The 23,876-nt window shown below is 40.0% G+C and overlaps 3 protein-coding genes across 3 annotated transcripts; 1 reads left to right on the top strand and 2 right to left on the bottom strand.

Annotated features, from left to right (window-relative positions):
• LOC134406844 (olfactory receptor 14I1-like) lies at positions 1-915 on the top strand. Its single transcript, XM_063138445.1, has one exon. It carries the CDS (start codon positions 1-3, stop codon positions 913-915), a length of 915 nt encoding a protein of 304 aa, XP_062994515.1.
• A 3,893-nt stretch (positions 916-4,808) lies between these two features.
• Positions 4,809-5,741, bottom strand: LOC134406239 (olfactory receptor 14A16-like). Its single transcript, XM_063137564.1, has one exon. The coding sequence runs from the start codon at positions 5,727-5,729 to the stop codon at positions 4,809-4,811; it is 921 nt and encodes a 306-aa protein (XP_062993634.1). The 5' UTR covers positions 5,730-5,741.
• A 5,169-nt stretch (positions 5,742-10,910) lies between these two features.
• LOC134405461 (olfactory receptor 14J1-like) lies at positions 10,911-17,847 on the bottom strand. The gene is made up of 2 exons (XM_063136704.1): positions 17,662-17,847; positions 10,911-11,657 (listed from the first exon to the last, which is right to left on the bottom strand). The coding sequence occupies exons 1-2, from the start codon at positions 17,845-17,847 to the stop codon at positions 10,911-10,913; spliced, it is 933 nt and encodes a 310-aa protein (XP_062992774.1).
• Positions 17,848-23,876: the final 6,029 nt, after the last annotated feature.

The raw sequence follows: 23,876 nt of genomic DNA, 5'->3' as shown, positions 1-23,876 counted from the left end.
ATGTCCAATTTCTCCTTGAATTCTAGCTTTTTGCTGTTGGAATTTTCCAAGGTCCGAGAACTACAAATCTTACACTTCATTGCATTCCTAGGATTGTACATGGCAATCATGATTGGGAATCTTCTCATCATTGCTGCTGTAGTCCTTGACCATCATCTGCACACACCCATGTACTTTTCCCTCATGAACTTGGCCATGATGGACCTTGGCTCCATTTCAGTCACCATACCCAAATCCATGACAAATTCCCTTATGAACAGCAGGTTGATTTCTTATTTTGGATGTGTTTCTCAAGTTTTCTTTTATTTGTTCTTTGAGGTATCTGATTTTGTCCTCCTTACAATAATGGCACATGACCGGTATGTTGCCATCTGCAATCCACTTCGATATGAGGCCATCATGAATAAAAGAGCTTGCATCCAGATGGCATTTAGTGCATGGTTTAGTGGTCTTCTCTATGCTTCAGTTCATACTTGCAGCATGTTCTCCATCACTTTGTGCTCTAATGTTGTCAATCAGTTCTTCTGTGAAATCCCAGCATTGTTGAAGCTCACCTGCTCAGACTTATACTTCGTTGAATTTGGGCTTCTTCTGCTTGGTTGCAACATGTCTTTAGGCTGTTTCATTTTTATCATAGTAACATATGTACAGATCTTCACTGCAGTGCTTAGGAACCCGTCCATGCAGGGGAAGCAAAAAGCCCTCTCCACTTGCCTTCCCCATCTCACTGTGGTCTTTGTCTTTGTGTTCACTGGGGTCTTTGCTTATATGAGGCCTCCAACTGTGACTTCATCTGAGCAGGATCTGGCCTTTGCTATTACATATACCATAGTTCCATCCATGATGAATCCAGTGGTCTATAGCATGAGAAACAAGAAGCTCAAGGATGCCCTGAGGAAGCTCTTAAGTGTTTAACATTCTTCTAATGCCATTTACAGAATTGTTTTTGAAGGTGTTGTTTTTGGGAATTGTCATATGCCACTGGGGAGGCAGCCAGTGCTGGAAGACTGAGGAAAAGACAGTGGGTTGTTCTTTGTTCAGGAGAAGAACAACTATGCTGGTGACCAATATCCCTCTTCACTATCTTCCGCAGCACAGAACAATATCATTAAACTGACTGAGAGCCAAACTGGACATGATGGTAGCAGTTGGCTGCCATCATGTTCTCACACAATGCTTCTGCAATTATGCTACTACATAATGCAGTGTGATTATGGTGGGGGAATAAGGTGGCCCTCACTGGTCACTCTCCTCACCTCTCTCAATGACTTTGGAATGTAGCTATTCCAGGAAGTAGCGTTGATCCAGAAACATACTGGGTGAACATGAGAATCCAACCTGCTCTTACCTCCATTTGTTACAATAAGCCCCTATCCCTGCCTCCAGTGTCCTTTCCCCTCCCCCAGAATTTCTTCTGCTCCCTCCCACTCAAGAACATCACACAAAATGATGCCCCACTTTCACATTTTGACAGAGAGGCTAGAAAAACGTCAGCATTTTTGGCTCAGGTATACTTAGGTATATTTAGTATGGTGTTGAATTTAACAATATTTATTAAGAGTTATATATGGATGTTTTGCTTTCTCATATTTGATTGTAGCATTTCTTTTTAGCTCTAATCTCATTAGGTTGCCTTTGAGAGGGATGCGCATAATGTTTTAATTTAATGTTATCTACCAATCAGTTGCTAAATCTTCCACACTATTCTTTTCCACTGAATTTCCAGCGTATTGCATTCCTGTCTGATAGGGACCTAGACTGGAAAAAGTGAGGCTATTCGCCCATTGTAGATCTCTTGTGTTAAAATAAAGTTGTTGCTCTATAACCCCTCAACATACTGGGCTCTTCTCTTTTTTACTCTGTGGGCTTCAGGTGAGAAAAAAAAGAGCAGTTTGCACAAGAGCTTCATATTACAACATGGAACTCCTTGGGCTCATCTATGCCAAGCAGGATATTCCACCATCAAAGTGGTATGAAAGTGGTTTATAAAAGGCAGGAGCCACACTATTACTTTACAGCAGTAGTGAAGTGCACTGACATCTGTTGGGGCCCATGACAGCGGCAGGGCCCGGTAACCCCCCCCCTCCTCTCCCTCACCTGCATCCGTCCACGGTCCCTCGGCTTCTTCAATTGAGCCCGCGGTTCAACCAGGACTTCCTGGTTGAGCCGCGGGCTCAATTGAAGAAGCCGAGGGACCGCGGATGGAGGCAGGTAAGGCCCCCCTCCCCCTTGGTTCCTTACTGGGCTCTGCCGCCGTCGCCGCACGGGCAGCGACGGCGGCAGGGCCTGGTAACCCCCCCTGCCCTCCTCTCCCAGCCTTACCTGGCGCCACTCCCCTCCACTGCGGAGCTCCGATTCAGAGCCAGAGCTCCGCGGCGAAGAGGAGCAGAGTATGGGCGGAGCGGGGGGGGGGGTCCGTGCACACCCCTAGTCAGAACTATATTGTTTTATTCAATATAATATATGAACAGAGGCAAGTTCATTCCAATCCAATGTACTGAAGGTAACAAAGAGATCTCTCCCCACCGACTTGAAAACTTTAGAATGTGAGGACTTTCAGCATAATCTCTGGTTCGCTCATGCTCACCATTTTCACATCCCTAGAATTCTTCAAGGGAAGGCCTTATGGTCCAGCAAAGGAAGGGTACTTTTTCTACTTTTCCATGGTTGGTTTGCAATAATGGGGATAATTTCCCTTGTGCATGCATTTTGCTTTAGGTTTCCCAAGTAAACTCAAAAGATTCAGTGTTGCATAAGTACATGGAGATAAGAGAGCACTTATAAAAGATACAGTCTCTACTTTATCACCATCTGGTGTACTTTTTATTATTTCTTTTAATGTAAAAATGTACATAATCTCATAATATAAACATATATAACACAAATACATATTGTATAGTTATATAATAATAATGATAATAATAATAATTTATTTCTTACCCGCCTCTCCCTTTGGATTGAGGCGGGGAACAACATTAGTACAGGAATCATGACATCTTAAAAATTCTTGATTTTACATTTATCTGGATGTGCCTGCTGGAAAAGGCTAGTCTTTAAAGCTGCCTTAAAATCACAAAGACAGTTAATTTTACGAATCTCCTCTGGCAGGCCATTCCACAATCTGGGGGCGACAGAAGAAAAGGTCCACATGCATATACAAACTCATGCATGTACAATTAAGTAGAAAGGGAGAAAATAAGTAAAAATGAAAGCTAATCACACATTGTTTAAACAGCTTCTGTCACATTCAATTGGCTCTTTCCATAATACCCCTAACAATAATCTTACACATTTCTGAATGAAAAACAAAACAATTAAGATGCTTTCCTTCCTCTAAGCATAATATTATGTTAACTTCAAAGTCTAATTATTGCCCCATATTTATTATTCCATTGAACTCTTCTTTAAATATCTGTATTCATGATGCTATTAGTGCATTGAAAATTCACACTTCTCATTCTTAGTACCCCAAATGGTCCGGCATTCTTACCAATTGGGCCAGATATATTTATTACAGCAACTTGTGAAGTTATATCTACTGTCTGTTTCCAGAATCATTGATTATCTAGACAATGCCATTACATATGAAGGAACATCTGCTTTATCCATCTCACAACACCAATTTCTGTTGATGTCTGATTTGTATAATCATTTGATCCTTCAGGATCAGGCATCATCTTGTAAGGATCTTGTAGTAATTTTCTAATACATTAACACATGTATTAGCCAAACTAGACATTCTTTAAATCATGCATAGCAGAGCTCAATGAAGATCTTTTTTACACCCTCATGTGTGTGTAGGGTGGGGGTGGGGTGGGGGTGAATTCCAGACCAAAAATGGGACAGGAAAAAGTTTAAATCCCCCCTCCTGGAGCACCATGGTGCAGATCTGAATTGGGGCCACACATGCTTACACTGAGGTAAGTATACAATCATGCGTAGCTCCATTTTTAAATGTGTGATTTGAAGAACATATGATTTGGCCCTCAGTTCCTGTTTTCCAAGTGTTTTTGATTGGTTAAAAGGATTTAATTTGTGATTTAATAATCTATAGTCCATCCCTTTGCCCTGGTGGATACTGATTTTCTCAGATAGTGCTTATTCAAGGGGTCCCAAATGGATATAGAGCATCATCAGATGATGGGGAGGGGAGCTCATTTCCCTACCATTGCTTTGGCCTCCTGCTGCTGTCCCCCAATAGCTATGAACAGCTTCCTCTTTCTTCACATGCTGAAGAAAGAGGAAGAGCAATGACCATGTGGGTGTTTTTATCATGCCACTTTTCCTGCACACAGCAGTTTTGCTTCAGAAAAGAAATGGATTTACCAGGGTCCTATTTTGTCATGGAAAGAAGACCAGAAGGAGTGGGAGAAGCATGGGAGTCAAATGGTGTCATCAAAAGGACCCCCCAAAACCATGAGTGGTCAGTAACGAGTGTGTGATAAAATGCTCGTCTGATGAAGCTCATAGCAATAGCCAGGAACCACATTTCAGTTATGATTATCTGTGAAAGATAACTAATCTGGACAGAGAAAAGTAGCCAAAAAGGGAGAAAAAAGCAATTTTACTGAGCCCTTATTGAGCTAATATCATAGTTTTTAATTTATTTCCATCAGCACCATGAGGTTTAGTGGCATTCATTCATGGTGCTTGCTTTTTTAGCATCCAGTCATAGCAGGAAACTGAATGGAAGGATACTGATCTGGCTATAGTCATATTACTGAGATCACATATAAGTTATTATTTTTGTAGTTAAGTGCGGAATTCAATCTAAACTTATAAATGTAGAACCATGTGCTCTCAAAAAGCTACCTCAAGTTGAATAATTTTGACAAGGCATTCTTGATCTCCTTGTTTCTCATGCTATAGATTAATGGATTCAACATGGGTGGAAAGATGGAATAGATCACAGTAAATACTAGATCCAGTTGTGATGAGGTGTTAGAAGAGGTGGGTTTGAGATAGGCAAAGCACCCAGTGAGTACTAATGTGGAGAAGACAATGAGGTGGGGAATGCAAGTTGAGAAGGCTTTTTGCTTTCCTTCAAGAGAAGGGATTTTCAAAACCACAGTAAAAATGTTCACGTATGTTATAATAATGAAGACAAAGCATCCAAACACAATACTAATACTTAAGACAACAGCTCCAATTTCAATTCGGTATAAATCAGAACAGACAAGCTTAAGTAACTGTGGGATTTCACAGAAGAACTGACTGACTACATTAGAACAGAAGGGGTTTGCAAAGGTGGCACTGGTGTGTAGCACACCATAGAGAAGACCGCTAATCCATGCACAGCCAACCATTTTGATACAGGCTGTCCTGTTCATCACAGCATCATAGTGCAAAGGCTTGCAAATAGCAATATACCGATCATACGCCATGACTGTGAGAAGGGAGATATCAGATGCCAAAAAGAAGAGAAATAAGAGGACTTGTGCAACACATCCAGAGTAAGAAATGTGTGTGGTATTCATGAGGGAATTGGCCATGGTTTTAGGGATAATGACTGAGATTTGGCCAATGTCTTGCATGGCCAAGTTCATCAAAAAGAAGTGCATGGGGGTGTGCAGGTGATGGTCAAGAGCTACTGCAGAGATGATGAGAAGATTTCCACTTAAAGTTGCCAAGTACACTATCAAGAAAACAACAAAGAGTAGGATCTGCAGTTCACGAACCTTTGAAATATCCAAGAGCAGGAACTCTGAGACTGATGAGGAGTTCAGCATTTTGCACTCAAAAGAAATTATGTTGTAACTTTGGGAGGAAACACAAAGAAAAATAGATATATAAATACAATCTAATCTACTAAGCAAGTTAAAACACTTGGAAGGGATAATGATGGTGAGTCTATTTCCATTCTGCCCACTTGAACTGCGTATAACAACATAGGTTAGGTGAAAGCATAAAATCAAGCTTATAACTACTACACACATTAAATAAATATCCCACCCATGTCCCCCTATATAACAAGATCCACAGGTAAGAGGAAGATTTCGTTACATGAAACTGGGCTGGAGTTTCCTGCTCCGCACAGCAGCACCTCTGCCAGCCCTCTGAAAAGGCTACAAAGTGGGTTGGAGAATCCTGCTAAATGGGGTGGATCCTGAAAATCTGGCATCTTCCATGTGTGAGTCTCATGGAAAATGAAGCTGAGGCACCATTCATGGAAGGTGCTTCTGTCCAGATTTCAGGGGTCTCATCTTCCCTTTTAGCTGCACAACACAATCTATCCTTTGCCCCCCCAAAAAAAATATTCTCCAGGATTAGGACCCTCCCATTGAGACAAATGGGTTAAAAAATAATTGCAAGGGAAGAAAAAAGGTAAGACCTCCACCCACCCACCCCACACAAACCATCCAGGCCAATGTGTGCCAGAAGATCTGCAACTTCACCCCATCCCTCAATTTCAAATTGTTCTGTTATTTAATTACACAGTGCAATCCTATACATCCTGGGGAAAAAGTTCCAATGAACTCAGTGGGACTTATTTTTGAGTAGACATACATAGGATTGCACTGTGACTTACTTACATGATTTCCCCCCTAAAAAATGTTTACAGTCTTAGAGCATCTTAAAAACATGAATGCATCAATCAAAAAGGTAAAAATTAAAACATGTCAGCCCAAAACATTAAAACAGTATAGAACAGCACTGATAAAACCAAATATTTTAGCCTACTGTCAGCTTCGGCTGATATGCCAGCTGTGCCCCTTCCTAGAATTCGAAGATCTAAAGATGGTAGTGCACACGCTGGTAACTTTGAGGCTCAACTTCTGCAATGCGCTCTACATAGGGCTACCTTTGTGCCTAGTCCGGAAGCTTCAACTAGTTCAAAATATGGCAGCCAGGTTGGTCACCGGTAGACATAGGGGGGACCACATTACACCAGTTTTAAAATCTCTTCACTGGTTGCCAATTAGTTTCTGGGTGAAGTATAAAGAGTTGGTTATTACTTTTATAGCCCTACATGATTTGGGATCAGACTACCTGAGGAATCATCTTCTCCCAGCGAGACCACATCACGCCAGTCCTTTTACAACTTCATTGGCTGCCAGTCCAGGTCCGGGCCTGATTCAAAGTGCTAGTATTGACATTCAAAGCCCTAAACAGTTTGGGGCCAGGTTATTTGAAGGAACACCTCCTCCCATATTTTTAACTTAAATTTAAATTTTACTGTTCTAATTCTGTATTTTAATTTTATATCAATTTCTGCTGCGTGGTTTTATCCTGGTTGTGCTTTTTATACTGTATCTTGTATTTGTGTTTTTAGTCTGTTGGTTGTTTTATTATGATTTTAATTTTTGTGAACTGCCCAGAGAGCTTCGGCTATTGGGCGGTATAAAAATGTAATAAATAAATAAATAAATAAATAATCTGCCCCGCACACTCAGGTCCTCCTCCTTCAGCCTGCCAAAATTAGGCTGACAAGTATTACCAGAGGACCTTCCAGACTGTGGAATGGCCTGCCAGAGGAGACTTGTCAACTTAACAGTCTTTTAGAATTTAAGAAAGCTATAAAGACTGATCTATTCTGGCAGCCCTATCCAGTGGAATTTTAGGATGTTTTTAGGATGTTTTTAGGTTGTTTTAATAATGTATACTATGCTTTTAATTCAGTTTTATGTATTTTATATTCATTGTTGTTCCCTGCCTCGATCCAGATGAAGAGGTGGGTAAGAAATCATATTATTATTATTATTATTATTATTATTATTATTATTATTATTATTATTATTTTACACTATGCATACTTCAGGATACACAGTTTCTATGAGCAGGGTGTCCACTTGTGCAGGAAATGCATTCATACACATAATATGAGTTTCAATCCAGCCAAAATGAAACACATTACATTCCAATTAATTTCAGTCAGAGAGCCCAGAACACTGTTAAATATCTCCCAGTGGAAGGAAGGCTTCATCTTCAACTATGTTGTTGCATATGTGTCCAACTCACCCCAAATAAGCAGGCTCTCTTCAGACCTCCTTCACCTCCAAAAAGTTACTTTGGTGAGCACTAAAGAAACCATTATATAAATAATATAGTGCTTTATTTATAGATTTGGGATCTTCTTCCTGTAGGTGGCTGGAAGCATTGTGTAGCCGTCCAGTCATTTATGAAGCTGTATAAAAGCCCTACTCTTTTGCTTTGAGATAGTCAAATGGTCTGTCCACACTGGTATTAAGAAGTTCTCTCCATGGAGTGGGGGAGCTTTATTAATATATATTTTGTACTCTTGGAGACTTAATCTCTGGAGCCCAAAACAGCTCTGCAATGGAGGCACACAGGCTGGTCTGTAATTATTATTAACCAGCAACTTTTTTGCACTTATTAGAGAATGACTGATCACTCATGGAAGCTAAAGACTTTTCAACTCTTATTTCAAATGCATTTGCTTCTCAGAATCTCTTTAGTTTTTAATATCAGATGCAGGGGTGCATTCTATTAATTGCACCAGTATTTAAACATTTAAGATGGGAAGCAACTCTGGGTATAATCTAGAATCATCCTAGCAGGTGATGCTTTTACATAATAACCACTCATGCTAATGGAGGCCACCATTAGTATGGTGGAGCAGAATCATGTGTTTTTCAAAGGCCCCAGAAACCATGCTTTCCCCTCTTCTGCTCCAATTGGGGAGGGGAAAGCATGTCATTCCCACACACACCTACTGGACCAGCTGGAACTTTTTCTATAGTATTTAAGGCTCTGATTGGAGTGGAGAAAGAGAAAGTGCTGTTTCCCATCGTCCGTTCCAATTGGGGCCTTAAAGGGGAAAGTGTGTCATTCCCAGACATTATAAAACATTATCACACCCACACCCACCCACACACCCAGGATAGAGCAAAACCTCAGCAAACCCAGGAAAATCCACTGATGTGGTCACCCTATAATATATTTGAAGCTTTGCTTTGACATTTCCCTTCATTATTGGCACTATCACCAATTAGAGTGGTGCAAGACATATAGCTACAAGCACAGCTAAAAGGTCAGCGTAAAGCCCTGGCAAAGGAAAGCCCCATGGCTGAATTACTGGCACCAACAGTAAACAAATTAGCATCCATTAACATCCATCAAGGTTACCAGGACCCAAACCCAGGAATGCATCCAGAGCTGCATTTGAAACCCACACACATTTTGCATTCATAAACCATGGTGGGAAAACCTAGATCTGACTAGTGTCTTAGATAACTATTTCATCTAGAAAATCCCCTCCTTCATGTACTGAACCTATAAAGGTACAATCCTATGCAAGTTTAGGCAGAAAAAGTCATACATTGCCCAGACTTTCCCAGACAGCATGGGATTACACCCTAAGCATAATAAAAGGCTAAAATTCAGTATTCAGTAGTGATAGACCCTATTTATTTATTTATTTATTTATTTATTTATTTATTGATTGCATTTCTATATCATCCAATAGCTGAAGCTCTTTGGGTGGTTTACAACAATTAAAGCCATAAAATTCAAGATGATAAAATACATTGCATAAGTTTAAAAGCTTCAATAACTTTCATCAGCTTCCTACCCTTTTCCCCAAGTTTTCCTTCCCTCCCTAAACATCTCAGCTTAATCAGGGACCTTCATATTGCCCCACCAAGCCTCTAGCAAGGATGGCTCCTAAACACACAATATTAAGGAATCTGAGAAGGATACGCTTGACCCCTAAATTCCCTAAAATCCAGTAATTTTGAAATGACAGTCTTGTTCCTTATTTATTTATTCCTTATTTTATTTCTATACTGCCCAGTAGCTGAAGCGGCTCACAAAAATTAAAACTGTCAAGTACAATTCAAGGTATAGAACAGGCCACAATAAAACAGTACAACATAAAAGCGCAACTAGGATAAAACTAAGCAGCAATGCAGATATTTTTACAGATTTAAAACAGCAAAGTTAAAAGATGGTAAACTGTTACAATACTGGGAAAATAAAAATGGTTTTCACCTGGCATCAAAAAGAGTGTAATGTGGGTGCCATTCCATAGCTGAGGTGCCACAGTAGAGAAGGCCCTCCTCCTGGTAACCACCTGCCTCACTTCCTTTGGCAGGGGCTCAGGGAGAAGGGCCCCTGAAGATAATCATAGGGTCCAGGCAGGTACATATGGGAGGAGACGTTCCATCAGATAACCTGGCCCCAAGCTGTTAAGGGGGCGGGGTTTGTTTTCCTCATGAGAGGAAAATATGCTGCTTTCCTATGGGAGGGACCTGTGTTTCTCTTGACACAAATTGTTTAAGGTTGTGCACTAAGGCCTCATCTACACCAAGCAGGATATTGTACTATGAAAGTGGTACATAAAAGGCAGGAGCCACACCAAGCATGATATAGTGGTAGTATGTGTCAATGGGCCCCAACTGTTGTCAGTGCACTTCAATACTACTATAAATCAGTAGTGTGGCTCTGGCCTTTTATATACTGCTTTTATACCACTTCCATAGTGGAATATCCTGCTTGGTGTAGATGAGGCCCATGAAATGAATCAATTTGATTTTAATGACTAGAGTTGTAATTAAGCACAATCAGAATCCACAGAATCAGTGGATCCAGGATCTGCTTTCAATGGACAGATGTGCCCTGCTCATGGAAAGTGCCTCCATGCAATTTTGGGGATGCCCTATCCCCCCTGGGCACCACAGCTCATCCCATAAAGCAGGGTCCCTCAATCCTCTGGGTAGCATTTCAATGATGCTAGTGGGGCTGCCTTGGGGAGAAGGCAGCAGGAAAATCTGCTTCTGCCACTCCAGTTGCATGAGCCCAAGGCTGGATGCAACCCATTGAAGACAATTGTTCAAATGGAAGAAAGAGCAGAGTTCTGTGACAAAGTAAAGAATAAGATATTAACTGTGTGACAACCTTTAACAGACAAGACCTGCCTGGTATGTTTTCAAGGATGTATGAGAATGTCTTTAACTGTTAGAAGAGTTCCCCAAATGCAATAGTTTTGACAAGGCAGCCTTGAACTCCTTGTTCCTCATGCTGTAAATCACTGGGTTAAGTAAGGGTGGGACTATGGTATAGATGACAGCAAAGGCCAAGTCCAGATGTGATGTGGTGTCTGAAATGGTGCACAGATAGGAAAGCCAACCACTGAGCACAAGTATAGAAAATACAATCAGATGGGGAAGACAAGTTAAGAAGGCTTTTTGCCTTCCCTGCACAGAGGGCATCCTTAAGACCGTAGTGAAAATCTGCACATAGGATACAATGATGAATATAAAGCAGCCTAGTGCAATAACAACACTCAGCAGGACAACTCCAATTTCAATTGCATTTACCTCCCAGCAAGCGAGTTTAAGTAACTGTGGGATTGCACAGAAAAATTGATTGACAGCATTAGAGCAGAAAGGGGTGGCAAAGGTGCCACTGGTGTGTAGCATTCCAAAGACGAGACCACTGATCCATACGCTAGCAACCATTTCAATGCAGGCTTGCCTGTTCATCACCATCTCATAATGTAACGGATTGCAAATGGCAACGTAGCGATCATAGGCCATGACTGTGAGGAGGAAGAAATCAGATGATAAAAAGAAAATAAACAAAAGGAGTTGAACAATACAGCCTGAATAAGAAATATGCCTGGTATTCATAAGAGAATTGGCCATGGATTTGGGAATAATGACTGTCACTTGGCCCAGGTCTTGCATGGCCAAGTTCATCAGAAAGAAGTACATTGGGGGGGCGGAGCTTGGCAGCCATGGCGGTGGCAGGTTTCTTCTGAGGCTCTGAGCGGCGTTGCCGGAAAAAGCAATTATCTATTTTCTAATGGGCATAAATCTTTGAGCAAACGACAGGAAATGATTATAAAAGCTATCGGAGCTGGAAAGTGTTGAGAAGAGCCGATGGGATGAGGTGAGCTTGACGGAATGTCTTTATAAACTGCAGAGGCGAAACCGAAAGTAACATGATTGATGTCGCAGTTTGAAAAGAAAGAACTTATGCTTGTTAGACGTTGATCTGATTTACAGCGATCCTCACTTCTCATCCTTTATCTTAAGTTGGAAAGATTGAAATACTGGCTTTGAAGTTGTTTGCTGTAATCTTTGTAAAGTGGAAAGTGGAAGCTGTTTGCGGTGTGCCGAGAAGGGGGGGGGTGATGGGGAAGAAACAGCATTCTGTGAGGGAGATGTGGGATTTTGAGAAACTGTGAATGATTGGATCTGATCCCCTCTAGTGAATGCTGTTGTGAACTGAATATATTTCCTCCCCCTCGGGAAGAAGGTGGTGTGTTTGGCACATAGAAGAGAAGCCAGTAAAAGTTGCTAAGGAAGTGGGGGCTCTAAGATTTATGCCCTACTCAGAAGGGTCCTATGTCCAACATTAAAAAAAAGATTAAGAAGTGGGAAAAGTTGAATAGACAAAAAAAGAAACCTTCAAATCATAATTTAACCCACCTCTCCCACCTGGAAGATACAGCCCCTGGAACAGACCAGGAAGACGAAGTTATAGACCCAGTTTCTTTGGATACAGTACCAAATAAAGAAAAGAATATGGCTGAAGGGGGAAAAGCAATGGACAGCAACTTTCCCTCCCTAGCAGAAATTAAGGCAGTTATTGTAGAGAATAATATCATCATTTTTAAAAAAATGGATCTGCAAATGAATGAATTTAGACAACAAATGCGTGTTCTTTCGGATAAGACTGCAGAAAACTCGGATAAGATCAAAGAGATAGAGGCAAAAGCGGAATTGGACCAGAAGAAGCAAGAGGCCTTTGAAAAATCAACAAATATTCAATTTAAGGAATGGGAATTACGTCTGATCGCCTTGGAAGACCAATCTCGTAGATCTTCAATTCGAATAAAGCAGCTGAAGCAGATACAAGGAGAAGATCTTAGAGAAATCATTCTGAACTGGTTCAAAGAGCTGATGCCTGACATACCAATAGATGGATCGGATCTGGACCGAGTCCACCGCGTGGGGGGGCAAAACTACAAAGGGACTAGAGATATTTTGGTGAAATTTGGTAACTATTATAAAAAAGAGCAAATCATGAAAGAATTGAGATCTTTGACCCAGTTACAATATAAAGGCAAAGCAGTGCAAATTTATAATGATCTTTCTCAACATACATTAAATTGGAGACGGAGTATTAAACCAATAACTGGAATGTTAATGCAGAACAAAATTCCATACGCATGGGGTTACCCGGTTTTCTTAAGATTTACATATGGGAGGAGGGAACACAGAGTAACCTCATTGGATCAAGGTAAAGAATTGCTGAAGAGGCTGGGTCTGGATGGGGAAGCAAATGGGGCTGGAGTGGGTGGGGGAGGGAATGAGGCTGGGACATCTGGAGAGTAAGAGAATTGTTAATTATGTTTGGAGATAATTGCAAATAGAAATGCTAATATAGAAACCTGCCGGCCAGGCGCAGCACTGCCTCCCCCCCCCCCTTTAAAGTAGATGGCTGGAGTGCTAGACTCACGGGGATATGGGGGGGGATTAGAGTGGGGGGGTGGGGAGGGGGGGAAGGTAGGAGAGGAGGGATTGGGGTAGGAGGGTGGGGGTTTTATGTATGGAGTTTGTTTTTTTATGTAAGCAAGTTTGAACTGCTGAGCACAAGGGATCGGAAGAGATTTCAAAAGGGTGATTATGGATAAAAAGATAAAGGTATCAACACTCAATGTTAAAGGTTTGGGGGCAGTCGTGAAAAGGAAGAGAATAGAACAAATGCTTAATAAAGAGGGATCAGATATTATAATGGTCCAAGAGACACACCAAGGCTCCGAGAATTCGAATATGATAAAATTAAAGTGGTTAGCCTATTATGAAAAGTCATTAGGGACATCGAAAAAAAATGGAGTGGCCACTTTGATTTCAAAAAAAAGTGGGTTTATATTAGAAGAAGTAAAAAAGGATGATAAGGGCAGATATCTTATGTTAAAAGGTAAAATTGAGGGAAAGGTCTATACTTTGATTAATGTTTATGCCCCAAATGAGAGGCATAGAGAGTTTTTTATAAAGTTGTTTGAAGAAATAGAAGAATTTAAGGAGGGGTATGTTATATTAGCTGGGGATTTTAATATGGTTATGGATAATAAACGGGACAGGTCAAATCCCACTAATGCTGAAAAGAGGAACAATATGACTATATTGAATAAATTAGTAAAAGAAAATGATTATTTAGATTCGTGGCGTTTACTTAACGGGAATAGGCCTGGATTTTCATACTTTTCCCCAGTTCATCATACATACTCCAGGATAGATTATATATTTGTTTCAAAAGATTTTGCAACGAGGATTTGTAAAATGGAAATGGGGGTAATAAAAGTAACTGATCATGCCTTGTTAAGTCTAGAATTTACAGTTAAGAAAGATTATAAAGAGGCATATAGATGGAAGCTGAATACAAAGATATTGAAATATAATAAAATAGTAGATAAAATTCGGAAGGAACTGACGGAGTCATGGGAAATTAATGAAAAAGGAGGAACAGCTGGGTCAGTCATTTGGGACACCATGAAGGCTGTAGCAAGAGGAATCTGTATTAGAGAAACATGTAGTTTAAAAAGACAACAACGTGCAGAACAGGAAAAGTTAGAGATAGAAATTAAAAACTTGGAGGAAAGATATTGGCGAGTTAAAGATAAATATAAATTAGTGGAAATACAAGCTAAGAAGAAACAATTAGAAAATTTAAATATAGAAGAGATTCAAAAGAATTTAATGTATATGAAAAGGGAATATTTTGAAAACAGTGATAAGAACTCGAGGTTGCTTGCCAAGCTCACACAAAAAGAAAAAGGGAGGAATGGGATAGAAACGTTGAAAGATAGCCGAGGGAATTATTGTCATGTAATGAAAGCTAAAATAAAAATTTTTCAGGAATTCTATCAGGAATTGTATAAGGGTAAAGAAATTCAACAAGAAAAGGTGGAGGAGTATATTGGAAGGTTTATAAAGAAGGGAATAAAATTAGAATATAAGGAGTTAATGGAGTCAGTAATAACTCAAAGAGAAGTTGAAGAGGTTATTGATAAGTTAAAAGTTGGTAAATCACCGGGAGCAGATGGTTTGGGTCCAGAATATTATAAGGTCTTCAAAGACTGTTTAGTTCCAAAATTAATGGAACTTTATAATAGGATATTATCAGGAGAGAAGATACCTGAATCATGGGAACATTCAGTGATAATTCTGATCCCAAAACCAGATAAAGATTTGACTAATCCCGATTCTTATAGACCTATTTCTTTAATAAATCAGGATGCTAAAATTTTTACATCTATTATGGCCAAACGGCTAAATAAATTTTTGGCAGAATATATAGGAGCAGATCAATGTGGGTTTGTGGTAGGAAAGCATATGCATAATTTAGTGGGTAGAGTTTTAAATGTAATAAATGTAATAAAAAAAGCAAATATTAAGGCAGGTATTATGGCATTAGATATTTTTAAAGCTTTTGATTGTGTGAGCTGGCAGGCACTAAAGAGTATTATAGATAAATTGGGATTTGGAAATAAATTTAAAAATGTAATAGAACAGCTATATTCCCAAAATACGGCGGTAGTGGTGGTAAATGACGGACTTACTGAAAAGATACGACTAGCCAGAGGAACAAGACAAGGATGTCCGCTCTCGCCGGTCCTGTTTGTAATGGTTATGGAAGTTTTGGCGAAGGCACTAAGGGAGGATGAAGAGTTAGAAGGAATTGGAGAGGTAAGGGAAATAAAGTTAAACATGTTTGCGGATGACACTTTATTGACCATTAAGAATCCATTAAGAAAATTAGAAAGAATTAAATATCAGTTGAGGGAATTTGAGGAAATTACAGGGTTAAAAATAAATTGGTCTAAATCAGAGATGATGTTGTTTAACTATACCAAGAAGGAAGAAAAGGATTGGGAATTTAAGGGAATGGAATTGAAAGTTAAGAATGAGATTAAATATTTGGGAATTAAAATTACAAAAAATTTGGAGAATCTTGAAAAGGAAAATTTAACGAGGTTAAAGAAAGAGGTATTAGAGAAATTGGAGAAATATAAAAGATTAAATTTATCTTGGTTCGGAAGAATAGCCTTAATAAAAATGAAGATATTAGCTAAAATTAATTTTGTATTTAGAATGTTACCTATAAAAATATCAGAAACCGAGATAAAAAGTTGGCAAAATATTATTAATAAATATTGTAATGGAGAAAAGAGAGCAAGAGTGAATAAAAATAATTGGTACCTAAGCCAAAAAAAGGGGGGAATGGGTCTCCCAAACATAAAATTATACTACGTAGCAAATAGATTAAGACATGTTGTAGAAGCAATTATGGGAGTAGGAGATTTATATTGGATGGAAGAAAAAACCATAAATAAGGTAGAGATGAATTTGGAGAATGTCTTTTTTAAAGACGGAGGAAGAAAGTGGGTTGGAAGTATAGATAATCCACTCCTGAGGACTCAATGGGAAATTTGGAGTAAATTTAAAGGGAAGCTGCTTCCGAGCAACTCTCCCTTAGCACCGATAATAATGTTAAAGAATTTCCCAGAGGATCTAAAGGGTAGATTATGTAAAATATTAAAAGAGAAAAATAAAATAAGATTAAAGGATTGGGTAAGAGATATTAAAACAAGAGAGGATATGGAAAATTTGTTAAAGGAGAAGAAGCTATCTTGGCTAGAATATGGTCAATTAGAGCAATGGAATAAAAAGTGGATTAAAGATAATAGAATGTGCAGAAAGATGACGAGGTTTGAAGAATTAGTAGTAAGTAAGGAGGAAGGGAAAGGAGGGAGTATAGTTTCAAAAGGATTAATGAGTGAAATATATAAAATATTGTTAGAGAAGGAGTTTAGAGAGAATACAGAGAAAATGGTTTGGGAATCAGATTTGAAGATACAAATAGGGCGACAGAGCTGGGAGGGACTATGGAAACAAAGAGTGTTGAGAAGTTTATCAGTAAGAATAAAGGAGAATTATTTTAAAATCCTATGGAGGTGGTACCTAACCCCGGTTAGATTGAATAAGATAAGTGATCAACATTCAGCAAATTGTTGGAGAGGTTGTGGGGAAAAAGGAACGTATTTACATATGTGGTGGCAATGCAAATATGTACAAAGATTATGGAAGATGGTGTTCTCAGAAATTGAAGAAATAGTGGGAATGAAAATAGAACAAACACCAAAAATAGCATTGCTGTCACTATTTGAAGATATAAAGTGTGGAAAAGGAACTATAGAGCTGATATCGAATTTGTTGGTTGCAGCACGACTGATGGTAGCTAGGAACTGGAAGGTCCAAGGGGAATATTCTATTGAGGAATGGTATAAAGAAGTATGGGACATAGCCATTAATGATAAACTGACATGTAATATTAAGTGGAGAAAAGGCGTAACTAAAATAAATGAGTTCGAAGGAATTTGGAAACAGTTCCTAGTGTTTGTGTTTACTAAGGGAAGTGGGAAACCACCAGCAGAAGAAACGATTAGATTTTGGACTCAAGAATGATCCCGAGGTGGGGGGTGCACTTTTATGTTAAGAACGAAGATGTTGTAGTATGATAAGGTATATGTAATAGTTTTTGATATTTGTACTCAACAATCATTCAATATGTATGCAGCAGATATTTGATGTGTTTTTTTTCTTATTGTGTTTTGTTTCAGTTATATTTTGGTAATGTTTATCTATGTTTATATAGTGTTGAAAATGAATAAAAATTTAATAAAAAAAAAAAAAGAAAGAAGTACATTGGGGAATTTAGGCGATGGTCCAGAGCTACTGCAGAAATGATGAGAAGGTTTCCTGATACAACTGACAAATACAACACCAGGAACACAACAGAGTGTAGAATTTGCAGTTCCCGAACCTCTGAGAATTCCAGAAGGAGAAACTCAGAACTGGAGAGATTGTTGGACATTTTACTATCTGTGATGTTGTGCCTGTAGAAAAAAAAACACACAGGAAAATGATGAACAATTATAGTCCGATTTAGTGAAATTATTAAAACTGTCCTCCAAACAGATAGGGTGAGAAATTTAGCCCAAGGTCACTTTACATTGCAGAATTTACATAAAAATACATTTTAAAATATACGTTTTAGCACATGCTTAAATGCAAAGTTTAGTACTTTTTTGTTTTGTTAATGTGCAGATTAATGTGAAAATGGGATGAAACAGATTTATGTGTTAATCCAGGTGAAAGTGTCTTGATGATACTATTATAAGTTCAAAAGTTCATGTTATAGCTATAACTGGAAATAGTGTACATCAGAAACAATAATGTACATTAAAGTCTAGACACAGAACTTCAAAGCAAGTGCTCTCTGTCTGATAGACGAATCAGAGCCATTTCTCTCACAGAATATTAATAGGAATTCATAGCCATAAACTGAAATATTGTGTGTGTTGCAAATATATTTAGAATGGCTCAATTAGCAAAGACAAAAACTAATACTGAAAAACTATAATATGTCCAGAGAAATAACCCCTCCCATTACACCTATTTCATGGAGTATGGAGAGAAACAAACCATTCATTAGCAGTAGCCATCTCTGAATAACTGCCCAAATTCCAGCATATTCAAGACATTCAATTGAGATATACTGAAAAGATTAGATTATTTATCTTAGTATATCCTGAATCTGATTATTTTCACTGGTAAAGATCACATGGGTGAAAGAAACACAGCATTTCGTAGAGACAAAAAATAAGAAGAGAGAAAGAAAGTGAGAGCTGATTTAATGGAGCCATTTCCTAAGACAAAGGGCCTTGCTAGACCTACCTGATAATCCGGTGGGGAGTAGAGGCGCTGCCGCGCTGCAGCTAGCGTGGGCCATCGCCCTTTTCTACACGTAACATACAACGGGGTAAGGGAAAGCCCCGTCGTGTCCTCCATTTTTTGGGGGGGACTTAAAGGGCCATGTGCGCAGAAGCGCACCAATGGAAAAGTAAGTTGTGTTTTTTTTAAAAAATAAAGGGTTCCCTGCTCCCCCTGCCCCTGATTTCCCCCCACAATGTCTGATGCCCCCCTGCCCGCTAGCTCGCCCATCCTCCAACCGCTCGCCATGTCCACCCCCCGCTCGCTTGCCCATCCCCGCTCGCCATGTCCACCCCGCCCACTCACCTGTCCCCACTCGCCATGCCCACCCAATCACCTGCTTCCCATGTCTGATGCTCCCTCCGCGCCCCCAGTCCGTGATCTCCCCACCCTGGCTCTGCTCTTCCCCCCATCTCTCCGGCTGGGTCCGCTCTGTCCCCCGTCCTCCATCTCCCCACCCCGTGATTTCCCCCCCCCGGCCCGATGGGCATAGCACTCCTGTGGAGTGCTGTGCCGAGTGTGTGGCTTCTCCCGGCTACTCGCGAGTAAGCGAGCAGCCGGGAAAAGCCACAGAAGTAGCTAGACCTTCCACAGCCCTGGCCTCAGCCCGGGGCTGCGGAAAAGCTGGGCCATCAGTGGATCTGGTTATCCCGGGTCAAGGGAGGACTTAACCCGGCCTGACCCTGGGATCCCCTTTGCGTCATCTGGATGCACAGCAGGGATCCCGGGCCTCACACCGGGCTAACTCCTCGTCTAGCAATGGCCAAAGGGACTCAGGAATGTAGGATTTCATGAAGCTCTTAAACGGTGTCCTGGGGCTCCTAGACATAAAATATTGATTAGCACAAGGCTGAAGAACCCTTGAAACATAGTGCTAGTCCACATGGTACTTTGCATAATCATAAACTTGCTTTGTGCTCATAATCACATTGACTATGAGAGAAGTAGAGATCTTAAGCTGAACTAATGTGAGAGAAATAAAGGCTATATATTATGTATTATTTCAGAACAGCATACGGGGTAGTGCTCTACATGGATGGCATAATGCAAATTGTGCATTATGAACGTCATCCTTAGCAAATAAATCTCCATACCAGCAGCAGCACCACCAAGGAAGATATGGTGATGGTAGCTATGAGACATTCCTCATGTAAGGGCTATTCCATGCATGGAACAGCTGGCATACATTCTAGTCACTGCCTGAAGCCCCAACTCCAATATCGGCATACAGGTGGCTGAATTCATCATCCTTATCATTTAGAGAAAGGCTATTTGTGCAAGCTGTTAGGGACAAAGGAAAAAAAAAACCCATTCAGCCATACCACCCACATAACATATGAAGACATCACAAAAGTCCTCAATAATAACTAAAGCCATTTTGTTAACTGCTCCACATACAATCTCTTCATTACCGTTTTAGAGCACTGCTGACCTTGCCATCATTCATATGGCTTAATTTATCATCTTACCTTTTATCTTTTAGAAAACAGATTATAGGCACTGGCAGTAAGCAGCTGTCATGGGCTAGCCCAATTTATACATGATTTGCATTGCAGCTGACATGTTCTCAGGAGGCCAACCCAGCTAAGCAACAGAGGTGTACAGTAAGCCATTCACGCTTGTTCTGTACTACTGCTAATATAATTAGCAGAAATTGACTAGAACATGGCAATTTTAGAATTACAGGATCGTCGCAAGAACTTAATTTGTTGCATAACAGCAGAAATCCCCAAATTCTTTCCTTTCAAAACTCAGCAGGGAAAGTTGGTTTGGTTTGGGCTTCCATAATTCATGGGCATTTGCGTGGCACATTTTGGAGAAATTCACTGTAGTTATTTTAAGGTTATGTTGCTGGGTGATTCTTTGTTATGGTGCATTGTTTTCAATCACTGCCTTGGAATATGGGTATTGCAGACATGCCTATGGCTGTGTGTCAATTTGTTTTCATCCAAGCGGACCCAGTTAAGCACTGCTCACACAAGGTACCTTTCAAACAAGTCAGCAGGATACTTTTGTTTCTTTTCTTTAATAAATGGCTATCAAGATAAGATAGGGTTATCTTTGGTGAAAATGGGGATCCAGACAAAATAGAAGAAAATGGAAGAAAACAGTTTAGCTTGGAGGGAATCTTGCAGTAGAGTCTGGTGTCACCAATGTCACCAATGGTGACATGTCCAATGGTGACATGTCCAATGACCAATGGTGACCAATGTCACCAATGTCTGGTGTCTGGAGCAGTGAATCTGCTCTGGGTTTCCATCAGAACCTTGGATAGCTCTTTTAGAGTTCTGATTGGTGCTGACTGAGACCTGGAGCAGATTCACCACCCCACTGACATCGAAGACACCAGGCTCCACTGTAATTTTTAATTGACTGAGAAGGTGCAGATAAGATGGTCACTCTATGATAGGGTAACACATGCTTAATCCCATTGGCACCAAGGGTCATATCTGGCATTATCTATGGGGATGGGAGCAATATATATGTGTGCGTACACACATACGTACACACTTCATTTCACAGGGATGGGGAGGCCAAACATTCCCTTCTGGCCCATGGATATCTAGGAGGAGATAAAACCTCCCACTATACCACAGTGGGCATCACCAACTTCGCTGCTTATCCAAAATGGAATTGTCATGGGGTTGGAATATAACTTCACTTCTACAGTGATTCACAGTGAGAATTCTGTCCCACCCTGTTAATAGCAGTACTAGAATAACATTGTTGTTGTTGTTGTTGTTGTTGTTGTTGTTGTTGTTGTTGTTGTTGTTTTCTCTCTCTACAGGACAGCTGATTAGCAACATATCTGAAAAATGGGAGGGCTCTGAGTTTCTGTGGGACACCGCATGTCTAAGATAGTACAGCAAGAAATGCACCCATCTAATTTTAATGACTTTCCTAAACTGCTACTGTTGTAATTAAGTACTTTCAAATCTACACCAAAGACAATTAAAAAAGATAAGATGCTTAATGTGAGATAAGCTTTAGTGAACTGTATCCTGGTTTCACATATGTATAATTAGAAGTGTTCTTAAACATTAGAAGAGTTCCCCAAATGGAATAGTTTTGACAGCGCAATCTTGAACTCTTTGTTCCTCATGCTGTAAATCATTGGATTCAACAAGGGTGGGACAGCAAAGGCCAAGTCCAAATGTGATGTGGTGTCAGAGATGGTGCTTACATAGGAAAACCAACCACTGAACACAAATATAGAGAATACAATGAGACGGGGAAGACAAGTTGAGAAGGCTTTTTGCCTTCCCTGAACAGTGGTCTTCCTTAACACTGTGGTGAAAATCTGCACATAGGATACAATGATGAATATAAAGCAACCTAACGCAATGACACTGCTCAACAGAACAACCCCATTTTCAATTAGATTTACCTCCCAGCAGGAAAACGTAAGTAACTGGGATTTTGCAGAAAAATTGATTGACAACATTAGAGCAGAAAGGGGTGGCAAAGGTTCCACTGGTGTGTAGCATTCCAAAGACCACTGATCCATACACTAGCAACCATTTCAGGGCAGGCTTACCTGTTCATCACCATCTCATAATGTAATGGATTGCAAATGGCAATGTAGCGATCATAGGCCAGGACTGTGAGGAGGAAGAAATCGGATGATAAAAAGAAAAATAACAAGAGGATTTGAGTGACACATATGGTAGCCATAGAGGTATTAATCAGGAGAGCTCCCATGATATCTTAAAATCACATGGCCTACTTCTGGTCATATGCATCGGTGGCAGCAGAAGCGACCAGATGCAAGCATGGAGGTGGTGGTGGTGGACGGCAGATGGTGGTGGAGGCAGCAGGTAAGGGACCGCCAAGGACCACTCCAAAGCACTGAGGTGCCCCAAAGCTTCAGAGCCAATTGACTTTGGGGTGCCTCAGAACCGAGCCAAGTCGGGCCGAATCAGCCCACCTCGGCTCGGATTTGGGACCTCGGCCTGAGGCGCTGCACAGCCCTAGTACAGTCACATCAAGACTGTTTTTTTTTGCAATGTTTTATCAATGTACATGTGTGCTTTGGGAATGTAGAGGAAGGAAAAAGACACAATTCTGAAAGCTATGACAAACTGCATGCAGAGAACCCTGTACAACATTTGGAAATGAAAGTTGAACAATGGAGGATTCTTAATGCATTGGATTCATTTCAGAAACCAAACCAAGTAATTCAGAATTCCAAAACCTATTGAAAAATACAGAAGGGGGAAATTTCAGAAGCATCCCTACCTGCAATATAATTGTTATCTTACTTTTTGTCCCTTAAGCCTCTCTACCAAACACAAAGATGCATTCACAGTGTAAACTAACAGATCCCCTGCTGATGAGTTTACATGTCTCCAGGGAGTGATTTTCTAAGTGCCTGAACATATGAAAAATGCGTCTTCCCCAGTATCTGGATCTTTTCATTGATACAGCCTGCAGTGTACAACACTTATATGCATACACACTGGTCATGTCTACAGTGGCTTGCTAGGTAGAAGACATGGATGAAAGAAATGCTGAAAAACATAATTTCAAACTAATATATGTGATTGGATAGATAGCTGATAGATAATGTATAGTTCTGAAAAGAAGATAACTGAATCAATAAGGGATCTGTAAGTTTCCTTTTTCTCTACTTATTGTTCAAACAATAGTTAATTTGGTATACTCGGTATCTTAATTTCCAGTTTAGCACAGATGCCTGTGCAAGCTTTAATTTTTTCATATTACAGTTTGTACTGAAATGAACAAGTCTTCTTGCCCAATCGCAGGCATGTTGAGCCTGAATTAAAAACCACCGTGTTCAATCATTCTTTGAGACTTGTTTCTTAGTAAGTAGCGGCAGATGGAGGATCTTCCTCCACCGCATAGGAACTGTAGCATTGCAGCATGAGCCTAAGTGTGTTTACTCAGTAGTAAGTCTCTTCCTGTTAAATGGGACCTGTTCGCTAGGAAGTGTGTTTAGGACTGCAGTTACGTAATGTAAATCTATGCATGTTTACTCAGATGTCATGATGGGCACTTATGCCAGACATCTAAACAGGTCTAGCATTCTATTGAAACTGTTTTTAGTTGTCTAAATTGTTGTAAATTTTGTATAGTTATAATTATGGTGTATTTTATGCTATACTTCAT

The sequence above is a fragment of the Elgaria multicarinata genome, chromosome 11 (genome assembly GCF_023053635.1).
Source record: "Elgaria multicarinata webbii isolate HBS135686 ecotype San Diego chromosome 11, rElgMul1.1.pri, whole genome shotgun sequence".
Taxonomy (NCBI): domain Eukaryota; kingdom Metazoa; phylum Chordata; class Lepidosauria; order Squamata; family Anguidae; genus Elgaria; species Elgaria multicarinata.
This window is presented reverse-complemented; position numbering and strand designations above follow the sequence as displayed.

What these genes read in the sequence shown, in the direction of transcription:
- LOC134405461 (XM_063136704.1), bottom strand. Translation starts at nt 17,847, where the DNA reads ATGTCCAACAATCTCTCCAGTTCTGAGTTTCTCCTTCTGGAATTCTCA. An exon ending in CAATGTACTTCTTTCTTTTT is followed by an intron (nt 11,658 to 17,661) that starts TTTTTTTTATTA and finishes TTCTTTCTGATG; the next exon opens with AACTTGGCCATGCAAGACCT.
- LOC134406239 (XM_063137564.1), bottom strand. Translation starts at nt 5,729, where the DNA reads ATGCTGAACTCCTCATCAGTCTCAGAGTTCCTGCTCTTGGATATTTCA.
- LOC134406844 (XM_063138445.1), top strand. Translation starts at nt 1, where the DNA reads ATGTCCAATTTCTCCTTGAATTCTAGCTTTTTGCTGTTGGAATTTTCC.